Source organism: Podarcis filfolensis (assembly GCF_964270895.1).
Source record: "Podarcis filfolensis genome assembly, chromosome: 7".
NCBI classification, from domain to species: Eukaryota; Metazoa; Chordata; class Lepidosauria; order Squamata; family Lacertidae; genus Podarcis; species Podarcis filfolensis.
This window is the reverse complement of record NC_139603.1, coordinates 4100256-4122255: the sequence shown is the minus strand read 5'-3', so window position 1 is coordinate 4122255 and position 22000 is coordinate 4100256. Positions and strand designations below refer to the sequence as shown.

The 22000-nt window shown below is 44.2% G+C and overlaps 1 protein-coding gene across 3 annotated transcripts in view; it reads right to left on the bottom strand.

Moving 5' to 3' along the window:
• CYSTM1 (cysteine rich transmembrane module containing 1) overlaps window positions 1-22000 on the bottom strand; it is a 31901-nt gene that overhangs the window by 4106 nt on the left and 5795 nt on the right. For 2 of the 3 annotated variants that reach the window (XM_083624519.1, XM_083624520.1), the window contains exon 2: window positions 14176-14429. In XM_083624519.1, coding sequence (XP_083480645.1) covers window positions 14176-14410 — 235 coding nt within the window. In that variant the 5' untranslated portion in view covers window positions 14411-14429. Of the gene's footprint in view, window positions 1-14175; window positions 14430-15787; window positions 15917-22000 lie in introns of those variants that run through there. The other variant, XM_083624521.1, reaches the window with a different exon arrangement.

The following is a 22000-nucleotide window of genomic DNA, read 5'->3' as shown; positions in this document are numbered from 1 at the left end:
AGATATGGAAATACATTTACGAAACAGCTATTTTCTCCCTAAAGATGAAGGGGGCCATCCCTTTCCAACTTCCTATGGTAAAATCCCCACCCCATATGGCACAACTGCTCACTATGGAGTGTGTGTGACAGCACACAAGCTGAATGAAGAGACTGGTGGCAACACAGCCACGAATGTGGGGAGAAGCATGAATGCGGGGAAGACGCACAGTCCTGGGCTTCTCAGTGCTTGCACTTGCGCAAAGAAAAGGGGGTGGGAAATAAAAATTGCAATTCTAGGGCAGCACTTGTGCTGGATCTCGTTTAAGTGCCTCTTTGACCAGAGGAAGAACAGGCATCCTGGACACTCTGGTCGTCTCTTGGCTCTTAGGGGAGAAAGAAGATAAAAATAGCCTCAAAGTGTGACTAACTAGTTCCACAATTAAACACCAACTCCATTTAGAAATAAGTAAGGGAGCATTCCGGATTGGAAAAAAGTACGTTGGGTGGGTCTACAGCATTTTGATCTTTGTAAAGTCAGCAGGGGGCGGGAAGGCAGTCAGGAGATTCAAACATTGCACAAAGACAATAACAGCTTAAAGAGATCTTTGATCTGAGGCCGGGAGGCTGAAGGATTCCTAGATACAACAGGCAGTAAAACTTCATTGCAGAACACAAGCTGATAGCCGGCTCCATTTCCAGTGGGAGCATTTTGCAAGATCACACACTGGGGACAAAGGGGAGCTCCTGCTCTCTTCGCTCTCTGCCCAAGTGCTCTGTCGAAACAGTGTCACTCTGGGCTCAGAGACTCTGCAAGCTGCCACTTTAAGTGACGTGGAACCAGATGCAAACACATGTTTCACTCTCCTATAAAGCAGGTGGAAAATCTGAAAGGATTCAAGGAGCCCAGGGGTTACTGGGGGAGGGGGAGAGCCTTGGGCCCCCTCAATGTTGCTGTGCTCAACCTCCGTTCATCCGCAGCCACTGGCCATGCTTGCTGGAGCTGATGGCAACCAAAGCACGTGGGCCAAGTGACAGAAGGCAGTGGGAACTCCAGGATTTCCAGACTTTTTTGTTTACTTCAAAATTTCTCAGGGTGCAAGTCAGAACTCCCAAATTCGCTATTTGCCCCACGAGATGAGGGGGGGCTGGAGAAACATACAGTAACCATTGGTTAGAGGTTCCTGAGAGGGAACAGTTTTTCTTAATCTGAGTGAACATTTAAGAAATTGCATCTTAAATATGAAACACCCACAAAAAACATTTTCATAGGCTGCCCCCCCTGAGCCGTTTCTCCCTTCTATGCATTTCTTCTCCTTATTCTTACCTTGCCGACCCCCCACTTACTAGAGATAAACCTGGGTGTCATTGGCATACTGACTCTCATAGACCGAATCTTCGGACCACCTCACCCCAATGGTTTCGAGACAATGTTGAGCACCTACGGTTGCCATGACAACTATGAAGTATTGATACTCTCCGGTTGAGACAGGAATGCTGAGGCCTCCCAGAGCCTTTACTACTAAATTCCTCAACATAAATTCTGGGACTATCCCAGTCAGGTAAGGGAGGAAACCTGCTCAGTAGCAGGGGAGGAAAGAGCACCATCGGAACCCACGATCCGCCACAAGTATCCATCGCAAGGTAATCAGGTGCCAAAGTAGACAAGGGATGCTGGAGAGCAAAGATGGGCTCCCTCTGGATGACCACCAGCACCACTTGGCCCTTGCTGAGCCAGAAAGAGTGACCCACGTGTCCCAGCCCACGTCCCCAGGTCTCAGTAACGCAAGCTGGTTACGCCTGGTGGGATGGGGTGGTCTTGGATTAAAGTATGTGCGAGCAAGATCTCATTATGGACTGACCCGGCATTTAATAGCACCACCAGCTGACCTTAGAAACTGGTAGAACTCCGGGATACTGTGGCTGAGGGCAAGTCCAGAAGACAGAACAGGCATCAAGTGTCTGATCTGCCCTTTCACCTGGTAGCTCAACACCTGCTCTTGCCCCATTTAGACCTCTCCCCCCACCTAAAATCACTTATTCGGGTGCCTTCTTCTCCACCCTTCCCAATTGTTATCAGTTTATATACTGTTTAATTGCCAAAGTGGATTCTAAGCTGTTTACAAGCATAAAAACGAATGCAAAAGAAACACAAATACTCATTACTAACATGGACTCTAAAACAGTTGCACCAATTGCACTAAAATAAACATCCAGAGTTAAAATGTGTGACCATGACACACCTGTTCCAAACCATCTCACCACACCAATATATTAAAATAGTAGCAGAAGCCAACAAGTGAACTAATAAGTTGTTAAAATGCACAAAAGCAAGACTGGCCAAAAGTTGTTGATAAATCTTTCAAGGCCTATCACCTGCAGCTAATTCTGCTCCAAAGCCCTGTCAAAAACTTTACACTTGCTGCACCCCTGAAATAAAAAGGCAGTGTGTGTGGCTCAGCCCCTGAAGCTGAAGGCAAGCGAAACCTGATCCTGTGCCAACAGCCACTGTAACAAGAGCTCCCCTCACATGCTCCAAAACAACTTGAGGACATTTGGAGAAGGAGAGCTGCTGCTTTGCATAGGTCAAAAATATATATTGCATAGATCATTCCAACCATATTCTCCAACTGCTTTGTCCCTCTGGTCCATCTGCAAAAGTTCTTGCCCAGGGTCAAGCCCCTACCTGGTCCCCACCCTCTTTTAAAAATTGGCTAAACTATGGAATAGACTAAAGATCTTCCAACACAACACCCCACCTATTGGGCCAGGCAGTTGTAATCTTCAAGACTGCTTAATCTGGGCTACAGGGAAACAGACCCTGGAAAGAGAAGGGGTAGGTTGGCAGGCAGAGGTAACTGAGGCAAAGATCATTTTGGGAGGCTGACAAAGCCACAGGGTGAGCTGAAAGCAATAGAACTTCACTTTGTGCCTTCTGATTGGCTGTATTTGGCCCTCGTAAGAGAAGGAAGCAAGGTGGCAACTCAGCCAAGGCCTCTCAATAAATCAAATCTGGGTCATGTCAGGGTGCCTGGGCTCTGGACCCGTCCCGGTCCCATGCAGGCAGATGTGCCACTAGCCAGAAAGAGGACTCAGCAAGCAGGTATTTTCATTGTTCTGGATCAATCAACAAGGGTTTTAATGGAATCATTTAATTGCAGAGTTGGAAGGGACCCCAAGGGTCATCTAGTTCAACTCCCTGCAATGCAAGAATCTCAACACATGGTCTCCCATCCAATTTGAAACCATAGCAGACTCTGCTTAGCTTTGCAAATGTGCCAGCAGTTTTGAGAATTCAGATTCTGAAAAGTGTAACTCCTCCAGAATTTACTTGGGACTGTAAGGGGTTTTTTTTCTTCCTATAGAAGCAGCATGACATAATCCAAGAGTACGGGCAGCAGCATCCCAGCAAGGGCTGCTTCCTGTGTGTCTTACAGTTATCACCAAAACCTCACCGTGGACATGCCTGGGTCATGCAGGTGCATTTTTGCACAATGAACCCAACTCACATTATGGGCTGCTTTAGTTGAATTCTGATTCCCAGATCCATCCTAACTGGTGTGTGTTTGGATTTGTACCACCCTGTCAGAAGTGGTTACGGTATGCCCCTACCCTTTGCAGCCAGACTCCCTACTCCATCAGGGCTAGGGTTTCAGGCTACGGAATAGCATTATTACAGCTTACCTTTTTATATCACATTAGCATATTGGCCACCTATAACACTGCTATGTGCCTTTCTCTGTACGGATGACTTTCCTAGGGAATGTGATGAAAGCCTCTTAAGCCCCCACCCCCAAAATACATGCAGCAGTGAGAGACTTGTGTCAGCAAGATGCACATCTGCCCCCACCATGTATACCAGAAGGCAGAGATGTGCACAATGCCTACTGACTGCCCCAGTAGAGGCGGGGGACCCTGAAACTTCTCACATTAGCCTGTAGTCCATCCTTCTCCCCTCCTGCCCACTCCCAGCTAGGTCCCCACAGCGTGCCAGCCTGGAAGGCAGGAGAGCTGCAGAAGGGAAAGCAGCGTGCCAAGAGGGTTCAGCACCCTTCTACTTGGGGCAAATTGCAGCCCCCCACAAACACACTTTGGATGTTGTTGCAGCAGATGCATGTCTGAAGATGCAGAGTCTGCTGCCGCCACCACCCACCCTTGGGCCCAGCTCACAAGGCAAGCCTGGAGTTGGCTCCTCCCTTAAACTATTTGGGTTCTACATATTTTCCTTATGTGGAGACAAAGCCCAGAAGCTGCAAGCAGCCCAGCTAGGAGGGAGAGCAGGCATATGGGGCATCTGTAGCAGGACAAACAAGGTGCAGGAACCTATTGCAACGCTCTCCCCACGCAAAGGAGACCCCAGGCAACAGACAGAACTGGGAAAGGGATCTCTTTAACTATAGACCAAACACAAAGGAGGAGGCTTTTTGTTGGCTGGTGTGACTCACTACTGGCAGAAATGTGGAAAAGGTTGGAAAAAGGCTGAGGAACAAAAACTCTTCATTTGGCTGAAGTTTGTGCTGCTGATGTGAAGCTACTAACACAAGATGCAACAGTTGCAATAACTTCATTGATTATGTGCAGAATCTTGCAAGACTGAATTTCAGCTCACAACCTTGCTTTTAATTGCTCTTAACATCATTTTAATATCAACTGAAGGCTCCTTAGTATTTATTGTCTTAATATGATTGATGTTAGTATTTTGGGGGAGCAACCCTATGGCAAGATGAGTAGTAGCCCTGGGGATGAACAGAGTTCAGATCTGGTGTAATGTTACACCGGCTTGCTTTGTGCCAGCTTCTTGTGTACCTTAGGCTGGGTTTTAATTTGAGGCAGTTTCTACATCAAATGTATTAAGCGATCTTTGTGTTGGCAATTGTTTAATTCTTCTGTGCTACTTTGGATTTAATATGGATTTTGATAACATTATGGTTATGTTTTAAACTTTGTTTTATTGAGATTGTATATTATCTAGAGAATTCAGGATGAGGCAGTCAAGAAATACTCATGAATATTTTTAATTATAAAAGTAACATATTTGTTCACATTTTGGACCAGGCCCAAGGCAAAAGCACTACCTCCATGAAAGTGGAAGGCACTCACGTCTGCATATCAGAAGGATCATGTGAGAATCCTGTGAGAATCCTGAGAACTGAAATTTGCAAGCCATGCAGCCCTTTGCAGCCAGGCCCAAAGCGCAGAACTACCACTCTAGAATCAGTTGCTTTCCTAAAACCAATAAAGCAGATTCTTCCTAGAAACTCGCTGAGCCACTTATGGCAGCGGATATAGTTAAAAACTTCCTACCTGGAGTACTAAAGGCAGAAAAAACACTTCTGAATCTGAACCACTGCCACTCCCACCACCTTGTAAGTTCATTATCTAATCAGCTGCAGAGAAAAGAGAGCTATGCTTAATCATCTCTGGGTGTTGAGACATACACCAGGTACCAGTCCACACAATGTAAACAATATTCATGGGTGTGTGTTTTTTATTTTAAAAACTGCATTACCTTTGTCTTACTGCAGAGACCTTTATCTTGGGTACACACATTTGGTTTCTGCCCATACTGGATGATTAGCTAATGATTAACCTAAGAAAATTGATTGTTAGAAATGTTCCCTTGTACTGTGAAAAGTTAGATGCGCCTGGGAAGCTGGATCAGCTTAGCCAATGCAAGTAGCAAGAAAAGAGGCTCTTGGAACAAAACCACCGACTTACCTAAAACAGGAAATAGCCATTTGTCCGAATAAAGTAAAAAATAAATTAATTCCCAACTTTATGGGCCAGCCTAATTATAGGACTGGCACTGAGCATCCGCTTTGTTTACCTACAGGAGAAGGCTCTTGGGAAGGAACACTCAGATTACTAAGCCTTTTTACTCACCAAGCTCCTCCTTCCAAGCAAGGCACTGTGCTCAATGGGGAGTCAAAGTTCCCCCTTAGCTACCAGAAAATAATAACGTAAGCGGGGGGGGGGGGGCAGATTAGTGTCTCCTCTATCAACAAACACCTGTTTAACAGGCACACACTCCAGGGATTTTCTTTATAAATGCACAATTCCATTCTTGGGTCACTCTTGAACCTACCATGTGGGACTCCAATTGCCACCAGGAGATATGAAGCTGTGTTTTCTCCAGTACTGTCCAGGGTGCAAACTGCCTTGCTTCTGTACTGGTTGAAATTACAGCGAAGTGGGGCCATGTGCCCTATTTTACAGAGGACAGTCCTCTAATGGGAAGTGGGGGCTGCTCAAGTTCACTTTAAATATAAAGGTAGAAAGGAAGAGCATGGACGCGGGTGGCGCTATGGGTTAAACCACAGAGCCTAGGACTTGCCAATCAGAAGGTCGGCAGTTCAAATCCCCGCGACGGGGTGAGCTCCTGTTGCTCGGTCCCTGCTCCTGCCAACCTAGCAGTTTGAAAGCACATCAAAGTGCAAGTAGATAAATAGGTACCGCTCCGGCGAGAAGGTAAAACGTTTCCATGCGCTGCTCTGGTTCGCCAGAAGCAGCTTAGTCATGCTGGCCACATGCTGTACGCCGGCTCCCTCGGCCAGTAAAGCGAGATGAGCACCGCAACCCGAGAGTCGTCCACGACTGGACCTAATGGTCAGGGGTCCCTTTACCTTTAGAAAGGAAGAGCAAGGGATTTGGCATATGGCACACACAGCTGCCCCCCAAATGGTATTTGGGGCTAATTTATAAAGTTGGGATAATAAATGTGAAATCCTTCCTTACACGTATGTCCTGATTTCAGATGTTCTTAGGGTTGTTAGCCCTATAGCTACAAATGGGTATTAAAGGGGGGGGGGATCTTCTGTTAACTAGATGTTATCATCAAACTATATAGTTTCCACCATTTCTTTTTTCTATTGAATCTGATCATGGTCTTCCAGATTACTTTTCTGAATTATCTATTGGTGCAAAAAGGAAAGCCATCTACAGCTTTGAGCTTCCATGCTATGCCCACAGTGGTCTGGGTCACACAGCACAACTTGGTTTGTCTTAAACCATGGCTTAATCGTGACCATGCCTTGCCCAGGTCATGCGGCTTCTGCCACTTGCAAAGGTTTGTTCTCGTTTTTCTTCTGGCTGACTCAGGTCTATGGATGGATGGCAAGACCTACTATGGCTTCCTTCAGCTGCACCAGGAGGATGAGAAACCAAAAGGGCACGCAGAGGGCAGCGGAGAGGCATGTCCAATATTTAACCATAGTTTAAGAGAAAATGTGGCTGAATGAGGCAAATATATTTGAGGGGAAATACAATGAATTTATGCATTTGTAGCTACAGTTTATATTCCCCCTGGAATGTATAATTCTCCCAGGAACAGGTTTTTGAAAGATTTTTTAGACAGTTTCCTTTTTGAACTATAGCAAGAAAATCCATTATTTACTGGTTAATAAAGATACATATGTTACATACAAGCAACTTCCAATTTACACAGGGGATACGTTCCAAGGCACCACACATTGAAGTGAAATCATGTATATCTGAAACACCATTGAAAAGCTTGCAAACACTCCGTTCCCCCCACCCCTTTTTTGACATTTTGGGGTCACTTCCAGGTTCGGCGCAATGCCCATGTTCCTGGCCGTGCACATATCGGACGCGCCTAAAATGACTGCTGCCTGTACTGTATAAGATTTCTGTTTCCTCTAGCAGCCTAACAGATCAAACATTTATTGCATGAAATGTGCTGGGGATCACCCATGTCAACTTAGTTATTTCTAGTTTTGTAATGACTGATTATTTCAGCTGACTCGTTAAAGACAAAATGGCATGCACATTATTATAAGGAAAAACCAAATATACGACAAGAGTGGAGGTACTTCTCAATTATAAAAGTATCTTATTTGGCTTAGCAAGATAGAAAACTTACAAACACAGTGTGAATGTTGACAGAGCAACCTTACAAGTTGTTTTGTGCAAGGTTCTACAAGAAAAAGGTCAACAATAGTAAACTACCCCTACATCTGTTAAGTTGTCCAGTGCTAGATTGTCTTGGCCTAAAGTGGCAAAAACCAACCTGTTCCTCCAAGCACAAAAACAGATCCAGGAAACAAGCAGCTCTGAACTTGTTCTTTCAGGGAGAGTGTAAATCTAGCACAATACTTTACATTACACATGTGTTTATACACACACACACACACATTCTGGTATTTGTTAATATTTATTATTCAAATGATGTCTAGCTTTGGTGACAACTGCAGGGCTGTGCCACATTTATGTTTGTGGTGTCCAATTACGAATTGCTATTAAAAATGTGATATTATCAATGTGCCACTGATGTGAATTGTGCATTAGTTCACATATTTTGGAAAAATAAATAGAAAGTGCAACTGCATGGGGGGTAGGGTGGGAAGAGAGGCAACTAGCCATTCTGTTTTTGCACCTGTAACCCGGGTTCCAGGAGCCATGTGGCAAAGAGCTTTTCTATCTCAGTTTCTCACACCGATTGGTCTCTGTTTCTTGTTGGAAAAGGCAGAGTAGAGAACTAGGAGTCCTGAACTGCCAGCAATTGTTTTCCTTTAAGCTGGAGATCAATCCAGGATTGCATAATTCCTTTATTGCATAATCTGGTTGGAGCCAGTAAAAATGTTATACAGATTAGGTTTCTGTTTCATGAAAATGAAAAATACAGGAGGTTGAAGGGGCAGGGGAGGAGAGGCTGCAATCCCAGGTGTCTTAATTTCTCTGTGCCTGTTTGACCACACAAATGTCACTTAAAATGCAACCTGTATGAAGCCAACATGGAGTGCAGACAGCCAGAACCTTTTCCTTTCTAAGAAGAGATGCATATGTTGTTGTTGTTTTAAAAAAACACAGCCCACGTGCCTAATTAAACTAACTCTTCCAGGGCTGGATAAAAAACACGGTGTGGCCTATTCCCATCTGGAAAGCAAGGTTCATTGTAACTACCAGCTTTCCCCATAATTGTATTCCCATAAAGGTAAAGGTAAAGGTACCCCTGCCCGTATGGGCCAGTCTTGACAGACTCTAGGGTTGTGCGCCCATCTCACTTAAGAGGCCGTGGGCCAGCGCTGTCCGAAGACACTTCCGGGTCACGTGGCCAGCGTGACAAAGCTGCATCTGGTGAGCCAGCGCAGCACACGGAAACGCCGTTTACCTTCCCGCCAGTAAGCGGTCCCTATTTATCTACTTGCACCCGGGGGTGCTTTCGAACTGCTAGGTTGGCAGGCGCTGGGACCGAGCAACGGGAGTGCACCCCGCCGTGGGGATTCGAACCGCCGACCTTTCGATCGGCAAGCCCTAGGTGCTGAGGCTTTTACCCACAGCGCCACTCGCGTCCCATACAATGAAATAATTGACCTGTTGAATTTATGTCTGCCATGTCCAGGAACTCTGTTTTCCCACAGCACCAATCCTAAATCAAACCCTAGGCTGCCATCCTATACCCTTTAAAGGCCCATTAAATACAAAAAAGACTTAATTCTGAGTTGATAGGTATGCCATGTGAATTCTCAATGAGTGCTTAAATTTCTCTACAAAATTTTCATATTTGCCTTTTTGGAGGTTGGGGGAATTATTTAAAATTCACCAAGACTTATTGTGCAGTAGTATTTACAGAAAATATCTAGAGAGTACCTATTTTCAAATGAACCCACCACAGGAAAGAAGCATCCTGGTTAACAGGGAAAAAGGAAAGGCAAGCTACAGAGAAGTAAGGCAGAAGCGAGAAAATTACGCTAAAGGAGAGGGCGAAACAGAACCCACCCCAGGGATTCCTTTCGCCTGGTGTTCAAACAACTTACTTATCAATCATTCACTGGCTAACTCACTTAGGTTGACTCACTTCACAGAAATCACTTAGAAGGCCTGGAACCTGCACATTTTGCTCCATCCATTTCTCCTTAGGAGGGCTGGGAGCCTGCTTTCTCTATGCAAAAAGTCCAGGACCTTTGCTCAGGGCATTAGAGAAGGAAACCCTGGGTGCCTGGGACCAGCCACTGGATTATACAATGCCAAGACAACATTCCCTTTATTAAATATCTTCACTGACTGCTTGTATGCATATTTAAAATTATTTTAATACAGAAACACTATAAAATAACTTACATCATAGTAAATAAACTCAGTGTTCAATAGAATTTTATACTATATTTGTCCATTTTCTCTTACTTCAATATAAATTTAATAACTAGAATTTCAGCTGTTTTGCATAACTTCTCCTAAAAACATCAACATAGTTCATTACTTCCCTAATTAGTTGCTGCATAAATTCAAAAAGTAAGAGATATATAGGATTTGGGGGGGGTGAGATTTGTTTTCAACTGATTTCAATTTACTTTGCAAATTTCCAAAACCTTTCATGAATTAACGTGTGTCCCTTTTGTGACTCATGGGGTGTCAAATAAAGGTGAAGCACTGGCCTCTGATACCTCGTGAATCACAAGGTTTGTACATTTCAAATTACTTCTGTGCTGCTTTGCTATTCCAAGGCTGCTAAAATGACAAAGACATGACAATAATAGAGTAAAGTTAATGAAATTAGGATTACTACCAAGCAAAACCACGACACTACCAGCAGACAATCAAAAGTGTAAATGGGACACCTATTCTCTTCTACCTGATCATATTTCTGCCACATCAATCTATTCTCATTGATTAAAACACAGAATAAAATAGGGCGATCCAAAAGATACCAAACCTGTTAAGCAATACAAAAGCATTTTAAGCACGACTATTCATCCTTAAGCACAACACCTTTAACTAGCCCCAATCCTGAACTGTTTTCTAAATTTAAAAAGTTGCTCTAACATCTACTACGAGAAACTGTTGTGCCAATATATTTGCAAACTTCACCCCAACTCCACCCCTTCTTTGTCACTGCAGGAAGATTATCTTCCTATGAATTATTGAACCTCTCGTTTCCTTGCACTCAGTTTATAACCTGAGACTGCAATAAAATGAAAATGAGCCTTAAGGACATGTGGAACAGAGAGGCTTCGGAATGTGTTGCTGTAATAGCTAGCATTACAGATATAATTTTGTAATTAATAAACCCTGAAATACTGGAATCCTTCACTTAATGCCACATAGATATAGAAAGGAAAAGAAGTCCATTCTGTCAGGTCCTGTGCAAGCGGTCATCCAGGCTGGGCCCCGGCCAAGGGCCCCAGGAGCTCAAATGGGCCCCTCACTGGCTCTGTCCCAACTGAACTCTTTTCCTACTGGGCTATGGGTGGCCAATAAATACACTGGCAGCGCCACTTGTGAATGGAAGATGGAATAGAGTGATACTATTACTTCCCTTGATCTGGACACTATACTTCTGTTGATGCTGCCTAGAATAGCATTAGCCTTTTTTGCTGCTGCATCACATTGTTCACTCATGTTAAGCTTGTGTTCCACCAAAACCTCTAGATTCTTTTCACATGTACTGCTAGTAAGCCAGGTGTCCCCCATCTTATATTTGTGCAGTTGGTTTATGTATTTGTTATATGTTTGTTATTGTTATAAAAACCTTTAATAAAAAATATTTAAAAAAAATATATTTGTGCAGTTGGTCCTTCCTGCCTAAGTGTAGAATCTTACAATTGTCCCTACTGAAATTTATTTTGTTAGTTTGGGCCCAGTTCACCAATCAGTTATGGTCATCTTGAATGCTGGTTCTGTATTTGGCGATTTTGGCTACCTCTCCCAGTTTAGTGTCATCTGCAAATCTGATGAGCATCCCCTCAATTTCTATATCCAATTTATTTATAAATACATTGAACAACTGCAAGTATTGCCATTGGGCCACAGCTGGCAGATGACACAATGGACTTCAGGCATCTGGAACACAGGGAGGGTGTGGAGGTAGTAATTGAGGTGATAATTGCCCACTAGTGTGGATGGGAAACACTGAGACAGTTTTCAATTAATAGCCCTCATGTGTGGATGAGCATGCAACACACACACACACCCCGCTGGAAACACTGGAACTGTGCAAGCCATATCCACATTAACACTGCAGTGTGCGCACAGTCTATGGCTCTGTGCGCTGTCTGACTCTGCTTTTTTCACACATGCAGGCCAAGACCTGATGCTGCAACTGGTATTTACACAGTAGCCTCCTCTGGGTTCTCTACACTCTTCTCCTGAACCTTTCTCCTTGCCTAGTTACCCGGGGTGGTGGTGGTGCAGCTGCAGGAATATGTGGCTTTCATTCTGGGAACTCTGAAGAGCACGTTGCTGTTTTTAGAATGGAAGGGAAGTAAACAGAGCCTGGACCAGATTTTTACAGTGGAACCTTAAGGACAGGACTGTCTCAGGTAAACATTCAGCTGCAGAGAAGGGAGAACTCAAGAGTTCAGACCTACAGACAGAGACAGAATGTGCAGTATGGGGGAAGAAAGTGGGGCTGGAAGATGACAAGCGGAGCAGGCAGCCACCCACTGAAAAGAAAATGCACATTTTTGCACTCAACACAGTGCCTGGGCACATTTTTTGATGCACTGCCCAAGTTCAGGCACTTTGTCGTGCCAGCAGCCACCTCCCCCCCAAAAAAAAATTTTTAGAGGGAAGATTGATGCAATGCCATCAACATACACAGCAGTAACAGAAACATAGCAGTGGGGGAAAGGATGTGATACAAACAAGCATGTTGCTCTCCTGGGTGTTGACAACCTGCATTTTGACAGCAGGAAAGACAGAGGGAGGAGAAGGGATAAATAAGGGCAGTTTGCACATGCAAGCAAATGCAATTACACATTCTTAGGCTTGGCATGAGGATTAGGTGATAAAAAGCCTGTGCACACACTATACCTTTAAAGCTCATCATTTCCCTCAAAGAATTCTGGTCACTGTAGTTTGCCCCTGCAGTTACAATTCCAAGCAACCCCTAACCAACGACATCGCCCAGAATTCCTTGAGGGAAAGGATGTGCTTTAAAGGTGTGCTGCGTTCTTGAGAAGGTGAGTTAAAAGAGCTTTTTAAAGATGGAAAAAAGAATCACACTTTTGCTCAGAGAAATAACTCTGAGAGATGTCTGGAAAAGCAGGACACATTCAGAAGACAGAAAAGAGTGGGAAAAGGCAGGACCATGTTCAGAGGACAAGAAGTTTATGCTGGATATGAATGAAAGGGTTCCATGGAGACAGAGTACAGAAAAAGTCAACAGCTTTGCCAGCAGAGTTTGAGATAGGTGTGAAAAGATCTAGGTGGGGACACAGGAATCCAGCGGAGAAGGTTGCAGAAGTCAAGGTAATGCATGATGAGAGAGGAACAGCAGGAGTGTCTGGGTTAGAGAGGTAGTGTTGGGTGTCCTCAGCTCATCAGAGAAGAGACAATGTGGAGAACAGGCCTAGGAAGGAGCCCCAAGGAACCCCCCCAGAGAAGGGAGGAGCCTTTTCTTCAAGCCTGACACATGAAGTGACAGTAATGGCTACCTGGGATTTCACACAGGTGAGCGACTATTTCCCTCTATATGCAAAACACCCTCAGCTGAGGGATGACACAACCCTGGAAGTCCCAATATTACGCAGCCTCCATTGTTTCAGGAAAGACTTGTGTAGCGTTTGCAAGTCACATGAACTAATTTTAAAAGTTGCCTAATCTTCATAACTGCCTTATCTTCTATAATTTAATAGCCACTGAATTTGGGTTTGTTTTAAAGCAAAGAATCCCAGCCCATCCTCAAAAACACCCATGGAACGTGGATTAGGCTGCAACTGTGCAAACACCAATGCGTTTGCTCTTCGGCATTCTCTGCAGTGACCTATTGCCACAGGGCCTGAAGAAAACAGGAAGATACTACAGTATCTCAAGACAGGACCTGCCAGTCCAGGACAGGTAACAACCATTAAAATAGGTGTCGATGCTACCTATTATAAAAGGGGCTGGAACTTAATTTATAGAAAGATAGCAAATTCCTACAGTCAGAAAGTCACACATTTTACCAAGAAAGCCAGAGATGTAACTACAGGCAAAGTGAAGCCAGTGGTCACCAAAGTATTCTCCAATATGGAGAATCATAACAGAAATCTCTTCCTCTTTCAAAAGAACAAACAAGATGGAGCAGAGCACCTGGAATATTAATAAGTACCCTCCTCCCAAGTTCACGCTGTTACCAAGCCCCCTTATTCAGAGGACTGGAACAAACATACACATTGCTTCAGATCTGTAACAGAAGGGGGAAACCTTCATGAAAAACCATGAAGCAGCGCAGCTCCATGCGTAGAGCAGACAATATTACCTGTATTCTTAGGTCCATCTGCATAGACTGGTCCCGGAGGCGGAGGAGCATTCTGCCATCCATAGGCTGGGTAGCCTTGGTAGCCTGGCTGTCCTACTGGATATGGCCCTGCGGGCTCTGGTGCATAGCCAGGGTAGGGACCAGGAACAGGTGGTCCACCTGGTTGATGGGTGTAAGGTGGGTATGGGGCAGTTGGGCCCGGGCCAGGATATGGCGGAGGGTTTTCGTAGTTCATGTAGAATGCCAAGTGTTTCCTAAGGACAGAGACAGATTTTACTTTGACGTACATAAGGAACATGCGTTACCACCAGCCATTTCAACAGCAACTTTTGTTTACAAAATATTTAATCGTGATGTCCCTCACAAACTGATCTCCTACCATAAGGGTCTCTAAGTCAGTCTAGTCAGTCATAGGTTTTACACAGTAAATCTCCCCAAGCAGAGCTGTGGCTTAGGCATGCAAATGTCTAGAGAGACACACAACATCAATGCATGACTGATGCCCAGGGTTATGCACACAGAAGAAGGCATGCCGAGGGTCTCTGCTTTTCTTTTTAAATTAGAGCAAATTCCTACCCACTAAGGTTGTACAAACAGGTTTCAGAAAATATTCAGACCATGACTGACAAGGACTCGTGTGTCCAGTGATCAGATGTAGCGCATGAATATTTTGTACAGAATTCTGCAACCTTTCCATGACTTTGCAGAAAGTAAATACTGCTGTTTTCCTGATACATAGAAGTCACAGAATTAAGCTTTGTCAAGCACAGGATTTTGAGTATTATGATAAAGCACAAAACTTACACACCCTAAACTATGCCCGACTCCAGGAGCCATTAGATCTGTGTTTTAAATGCTAGCACTCTTTCAGGAAATATTCCAGTTTGATTTCAAAGCAGCAACCCAAAGCTACACATAATTAAATAAACAAGTATACATCTTTATACAAATATACATACACACATCATGGACATGGGAAGATATGCCCCCCCCCCCGCCAATATAAATAAGTCAAATACTTCTTATGTTTTTCTAGTGGATGCAGAGATCAGCAAGGATCCAGAACAGGCAAAGGCAAACTCGGCCCTCGAGATGTTTTGGGACTACAACTCCCATCATCCCTAGCTAACAGAACCAGTGGTCAGGGATGATGGGAATTGTAGTCCCAAAACTTCTGGAGGGCCAAGTTTGCCTATGCCTGATCTAGAAGATGCTACCCTGAATCTCACCAGGATCATCCACACAGCTGTGAAGATGACTGCATACTATTTGAAAGCCTCCAAGCTCTGCAATATGTTCAGTTTGCAAATTATGAATAACTAAACTGTCAGCACAAGCATTTACATTTCATCTCATGGAGAAACACTATTTTGCCTGGTGGCTAACAGCCCTTGCTTGTGAACATTTCTGAACACTTGGGCATGATCCTTTGCATGTTTGCTTAGGACTAAACTTAGCTTTTTGATCAATGGGAATTGCTTTAAATATATTTATGAACAGGAATGCAGGTAAGCAAACAAGCACTATTTACATTCCAGGCCTCCACCCCCACTTGACCAGCCCACAAACAAATAAAATGCTTTCAACTAATTGTACACGACGGCATCCCTACCAGAAAACAAGCAGAAATCGGTGTCTTGTCTCTAAGCAACAAAATTCTGCAGTACTGGTGGACTATGTTCCAAGGTTGTATAAGCCATCTCTTTTGTTATATGAACCAGCATTTTTCCATTACAGCAAAGTTAGGATATTCCTGCCTGCTCAGAAAACTTGAGTTTCAAAATGGGAAGCATTATAACTTAATCCAGCCTTCAGCTGACTGTCATTCTCAGCCCAGGACCCTCCCTGGTCCTCTCGCCTGTCAAGTCATAAAGCAGAGAAGAGAGTGCAGCGCGTCCTGGTTCATGCCTGTCGGACTGCAACTCCCCAGGGCACCATCTAGCCGGCCAGATCTACTCCCCTAAGATGAATGGCATCATGCACAGGGGCCAGGCGGCTCCTGGAAAGCTGCCTCTTTCCTGCTCTTGCAAGGGCTCTGCGTACTCCCTTAACGCAGCCTTGCAAATGGTCACCGTGTGCCTGGACTATGTGGGTATCGCTTTTGAGCAAACACCGAGCTGAGCTGCATGGATTTGGAACTGGACTTTGATAAGAGATCCAGGGCTGGGCGTGACTGTGCTGCATGCAATGCAAACCTCAAGATCAAGAGGCTATTAAGGCAGAAGCAGGCAAGCCGTTTGTAGTATTTCTCTGTGTGGCAAATGAGCACAGGAGGAAAATGTTTAAGCAGAAGCTGCTTTTCTCTGATGGCAGGGTTCCTGCTTCGCGCTAGCAGATAAAACCTTTGAACGATTGTTTGCACTTCTAGTTTTGAAAGATAAAGGCTGCATTTCAGCTGGCTGAAATATTTACAAGCTGAAGTGATGTGGTCAGAAGCAAGAACCACTAAGTTCAGTGGTGCCCCCTCCCTCAACAGTATGTGCAGGACTGCAGTGACAACACATGTCTGATCAGGGATGGGGACCCCCCCAATCTCCCCAAAGGCTGACCACTAGATCACCTCTGCTACTCACTATTCTATTACCACCAGATGACCCTGATCAAAAGGCTATGTAAAGCTGCTTTTTTGGGGGGGGGTATTTATTATATAGCTACATAGCGGATCAACATATCTGCCTTCATATTTTGGATTCCAGCTATGAGGGCTGTCAAAATGTGCTCCTGCACTTAGAAAATGTGCCACTAGATCCCTGTAAGGAGGGCATCTTCAGCCCCCCAAACCATTCTGCACCCCTCAGCTGCTGCTGTTTTTTTTAAAAAAACCCTCTTTTTTCACCTCTCTAGATAAAACAGTTGCCTTGAACCAGTTTTGTTCCTGATTAGCCTTAACACAACAAACCTGTTTACCATCCCAGATGCTAATCAGCTGTTGAGGAGAGCTAATGATCCAAGGACAGACAGGGCAGGACAAGGTTGGCTCTCGGTTTCTGAACAAGAGATACCAGGCCCACACCAGCCCAGAACGCAGTAGATCCCTTTAGTAACCCAGCCTGCAGCCCTGTGTATCCACGTCACTCTTGTGACTATGTGATCTTTAAGTCTGATTACATCCAAAGCAGTCAGGCATGTTTGTCCTGCTGCAGGTCACAAAAGTGGCCACACAGCCTGAGGGAATCGCTGTCTTCAGGCACCCTTAGCTGACAGGGACGGCGGGAGCCCATGCTGTTGAAATTGGCTCCCTACAGTTAGCAGCAAGGCAGCTTCACGACTATGCTGGGCCATTTCAGCCTTCCCAGAAAAGTAACTGCCATTGAAAAAAAGGGAGCAGGTAGCTTTCCAGGTCCCGTGTTTCTTTTTAGACATGATATAACTGCAGGGGTCTCAAAGGCCACTTGGCCCAGTGCCCCTTCTAAGGCATGGTCAACCTCCTGAAAGAACAAGTTGCAGGAGGGTACAGGTCAAGTGGAATATCAGAGACAGAAGAACGGTTCTCCAGGGCCCCCTCCCCATTACTGTCTAAGAGTCACCAGAACCCCCTTTTCTGCCTTCTCCACTAGTGAGCTTTGGCCTCCCACTTCTATGTGCTATAAGAGGCCTTCTCAGTGGCTTTGTTTACACACTCTTTAGTTCAACATCTCGAGAGGATGTGCTTGTGTCATCCCCCAAGGTGCAATCCATGGTTCCTCTGCGTATTTACACGTCAACCTGGCTTAGCTAGTCATCAGTATGAGGTGATTTTCCCACATGCCTCCTGCTGGTGTTCGTGACACTTTGCTAATCTGATTTTCTCAAAAGCCCCAGAACCTGAAGCAATTGCCACACTCAACCACAAATAAATTCTGGCGACGTCCTTCCCAGGCAGAGAGACTTTAATCCATCCAACACCAATGCAGTGTAAAAGCAGCCTGATACCCCACAAAGCAGACAGGACAACTGAGTGTGGCTTACACAAAAACAAAACAAAACAGGGGCACAACATTAAAGGAATGCTGTTGCTCTCCGCTTGTACTGAGATCCCTGTAACAAATTAATATTAGGAATAGACAAGAGAGGTAGCCTGGCTGAAAGTGACAGAAATAATAACTGAGTCTGACCCCTTTCAAACAGGAACACTCTTCAGGAATATTTCACAAGAACTTCCAAGAGCAGCATTAGTCACAGACTCTATATGGGGCTGCAGCATCAAATTTATCTATTTATTTAAAATATTGATAGACCACCTAATGACAACAATACCAAGACAATGTACAATGAAACAATTCAATACAAGATATTTCAACATGCTATTAAAAACAAGCCAATACATCACAACTGCAGTAGCCAAGAGGCCAGGGAGCGTTCAAGTAGACTGAAGTTGATTGATTGATTAACCATCAACAGGAGCTCATCCCAGTGTGGCATTTCCCCCTCCTCCCATCCATGTTGAGGAAGACTGCAAACCTGTGCCAAGGTGTTGTGTGTTGCACATTTTGGCCATTTCTCCACTCTACCTCACTGGCTGGGGCAGGAAAGCTACACAGGCCATGTTACATGGCTGTTACAGGGAGACGGAGATCTTGGCAAGAAGCTGCCTGGTTCCATCTCTTGTCAGCTTGGCAGCAGGTAGCCTTAGTTCAGGGACAAGAGCATGGTCAATTCCCGGCATCTCCAGGTGGGGCCGAGACAGCTCCCTGCCGGAAACCCTGGAGCCCCACGGGGAGTCAGCTTGGACAATAGATGGACAATAGACAGACCTTCCTATATTCATGAGCTGAGCTTTCTCTTCTCTTGCCTGAGGGCTCTCTAGTGAGGTCACAACTGGCATGAGATGTGAACAAGGGAATTTATTTCTCAACTCACCCTTGAGCTACTTTTATTATTAGCATTATTATTTATTAATTTTGTATTCTGCCCTTCACCCATAGCTTTCAGGGCAGTTCACAGCATAAAACTACAATATAAAAACACAAAAGACATGATAAAAACAAGAACAAAACAAACCAATAACCCCCCTTCCTCCACACATCTAAAAGGGCATAGACTGCAAATCAGCCAAAGGCCTGGTTGAAGAGGAATGTTTTCGCCATGCAAACCTCCCTGGGGAGACTATTCTACACATGGGGAGCCACCACAGAAAAGGCCCGTTCTCATGTTGCCACCCTCAGGGCCTCTCGTGGAGGAGGCACAGGAAGAAGGGCCTCAGATGACCGCAAGGTCCAGGTAGGTAGGCGGTCCTTCAGGCATTGCACATTTTCTTCCAGAAATTTCAGCTACTAATATATGTCCAACACCATGAGAACTGCTGGCAGATACAAGACCAGGAACACAGCTTTTAGTTTTTGAAGCCTCTAGTCCAGCTTCTAAAATGGTCCTCATTGAATAAGGGAGTGGCTAAATGGGAAGTAGTTTGAGAGGAAGAATGAGTTCCCGGCAAAAAGAAATTTTGGCCCTCTTCCAGAAACATTAATGGTCAGCTATAGGGATCAAGCTGCAGGAAAAGGCACAGGAAGAAACTGAGTATGTGGCCAGCCCCAAACACAAGGATGGGGTGCTGCATTTTAGAAAACATCATGATGAGACATGCTGTGAACCAGGGTGGATTTAAATCAAATCAAATTAAATCACAATTTAAATCACAATTTAAATTGCTAGTCAGTAAGACTTGATTTAAATAATTTTTTTTTTACAGAAAGACTCATTCTTGCTGGTATAATCTTAATATACAACCAGATGAAGGTTTCATTTTTGGAATAATACATTTTCAGGAATAATAAATTTTCAAAGTAGTTTTTACAGTTACAGTATATAAAAAAATAACAGATTTGGTTATACTGTTAGAAATACACAGACAGGTAATTATGAAATTATTGTGAGGTTTAAAAAGTTAACTGTTTCTGCTGTACTTTATTGGAAAGAGAAAAATAATCATTTCCTTAATAACAATTTAATCAATTTATTTAACTAAAACAATAACATTATAGCATATGCATCCATGTTTGTTAACTGATGTGGTTAAACGGGTTTTTAAAAAAACCCTTAAGACTGTGTTTTAGCACACATGAAAAACTTAAAACAAATCCTTATTTCCTGATGAATAGCCTTTGGACTATAATGTAACTTAAATAGAAAACTATCTTTTGAAAGATTTTTCCTCCAAAAGCATTTTATTGTAAAAATCCAATATAAATTTTAAAAATCTGATTTTTTAATATATATATTTTAAAATCATTGGTTTTTATCCACCCTGCTGTGAACACTACCATGCACTTCATAAAACGTACAGACCGTTTGCTGCTTTGTGAACGGCCCATTATCAGGGCTGCTCTCTACACATACGTAAAATTTCTACCTCCCTTCCTTATCAAATTAAAAGCTGAAGAACAGAAATGCTTGTACGGTATACTTATGGCGTGCTGAGTTACTTTTATCTCTCCGTGTTTTATTTCCTTAAAACGTGTTGCAATTGAGTAGCTTAAGCGCAACCACTGACTCTCCTACACACGTATTATATTTAGCAACTTATGGGAGTAGCATCTCCATTGACCAAAACGCATTCCAGGAAGAAGTACTCTCCACAAGCCATACCTTCCCTAATAACCTCATAGGAATTTTTGTTACTGACGTTAGTGCTGTGGAAAGATGCTGCCACTTAATTCAGCAGCCACTGGATCCCAGCTTTGCCTGCCCCATTTAATTTGAACTGAAACTAAATCACCCTGCTTTATACAACAGCGGGATCCAGGTATTGCCTCACCTAAAAAACTAGTTTTGCCAGAGCAATACTTTATTATATTCAAACCATCCTTCACTGGTTAAGATCCTAGGCACTTTACCTTTAAAAAAACAAACCCAAAATCTGTGCGAAGAGATGCGTTTTAGGATGCTATTGAGAACTCAATAAGGAGAACCTCCAAGAGGACATTCCACAGGCAGGTGACCACAGTGAGATTTCCCAGCTGGCAAGATCCACAGCTGTGCTCCATCTGTGCCATTTCCCCCATCCATCCACATTTCATCATTAGTTGGGGGGTGGGGCTAGGAAGAACCCTTCTGAGGGCCTGATTTAGACCAGTTGCTAACCCCTGGCAGGAACAGAGTTGGACAAACTGTGACTAGGCTTGGTTGCCAGCAATTATTTTTGGTGCCTGCTGTGCTATGTCTTGCTGCTGCCTTCTCAGGTGTGTCTGGTATTCTCAATGAGCATGGCCTAAAGTTCCAGCCTTTCTCAACCTGTGGGTCCCCAGATGTTGCTGAACTACAACTCCCATCACGCCTAGCTAGCAAGGCCAGAGCTCAGAGATGATGGGAGTTGTAGTCCAACAACATCTGGGGACCCACATGTTGAGAAAGGCTGGAATGAAAATAAAAGTGGTGCCTCTAAACAGCGATAGGTCGTCTTTCCCACACCATTTGTTATCAACGGCAAGCATTCCCCATTCCCATTAGAAAGTATGAATTTCTGCTCAGTTTTCCTCTTGAGCTTCCAAGGCGTGGTGTCCTGTTAGCTCCCTTTAACCACCTGCTAGTATTAGTGGAAAAGAGGGAGGCATCCATGGCATGTTTATACCCAAGCACATGCAGAGTACCTTTCTCTTGGCATTTGGTAACTACAACACAAGGAATCCCAGATGCCTGTTATTATTCTGTAGGGAAGACAAGAGCACTTCTCTAACAGCAGGAAATTGGAGAGGCAGCCCCGTGAAAGGACAAAGTGGAAAGATAATCACAAGCAATATAAAATTAAGTGTGAACTCCCCGCCCCCCAGTCCCCACACTGCTACCATGCAGACTTATTTGAGTACCAGTCCCACCTCCTAGGACTTGCTTCCAAGTAGCAATACATAAG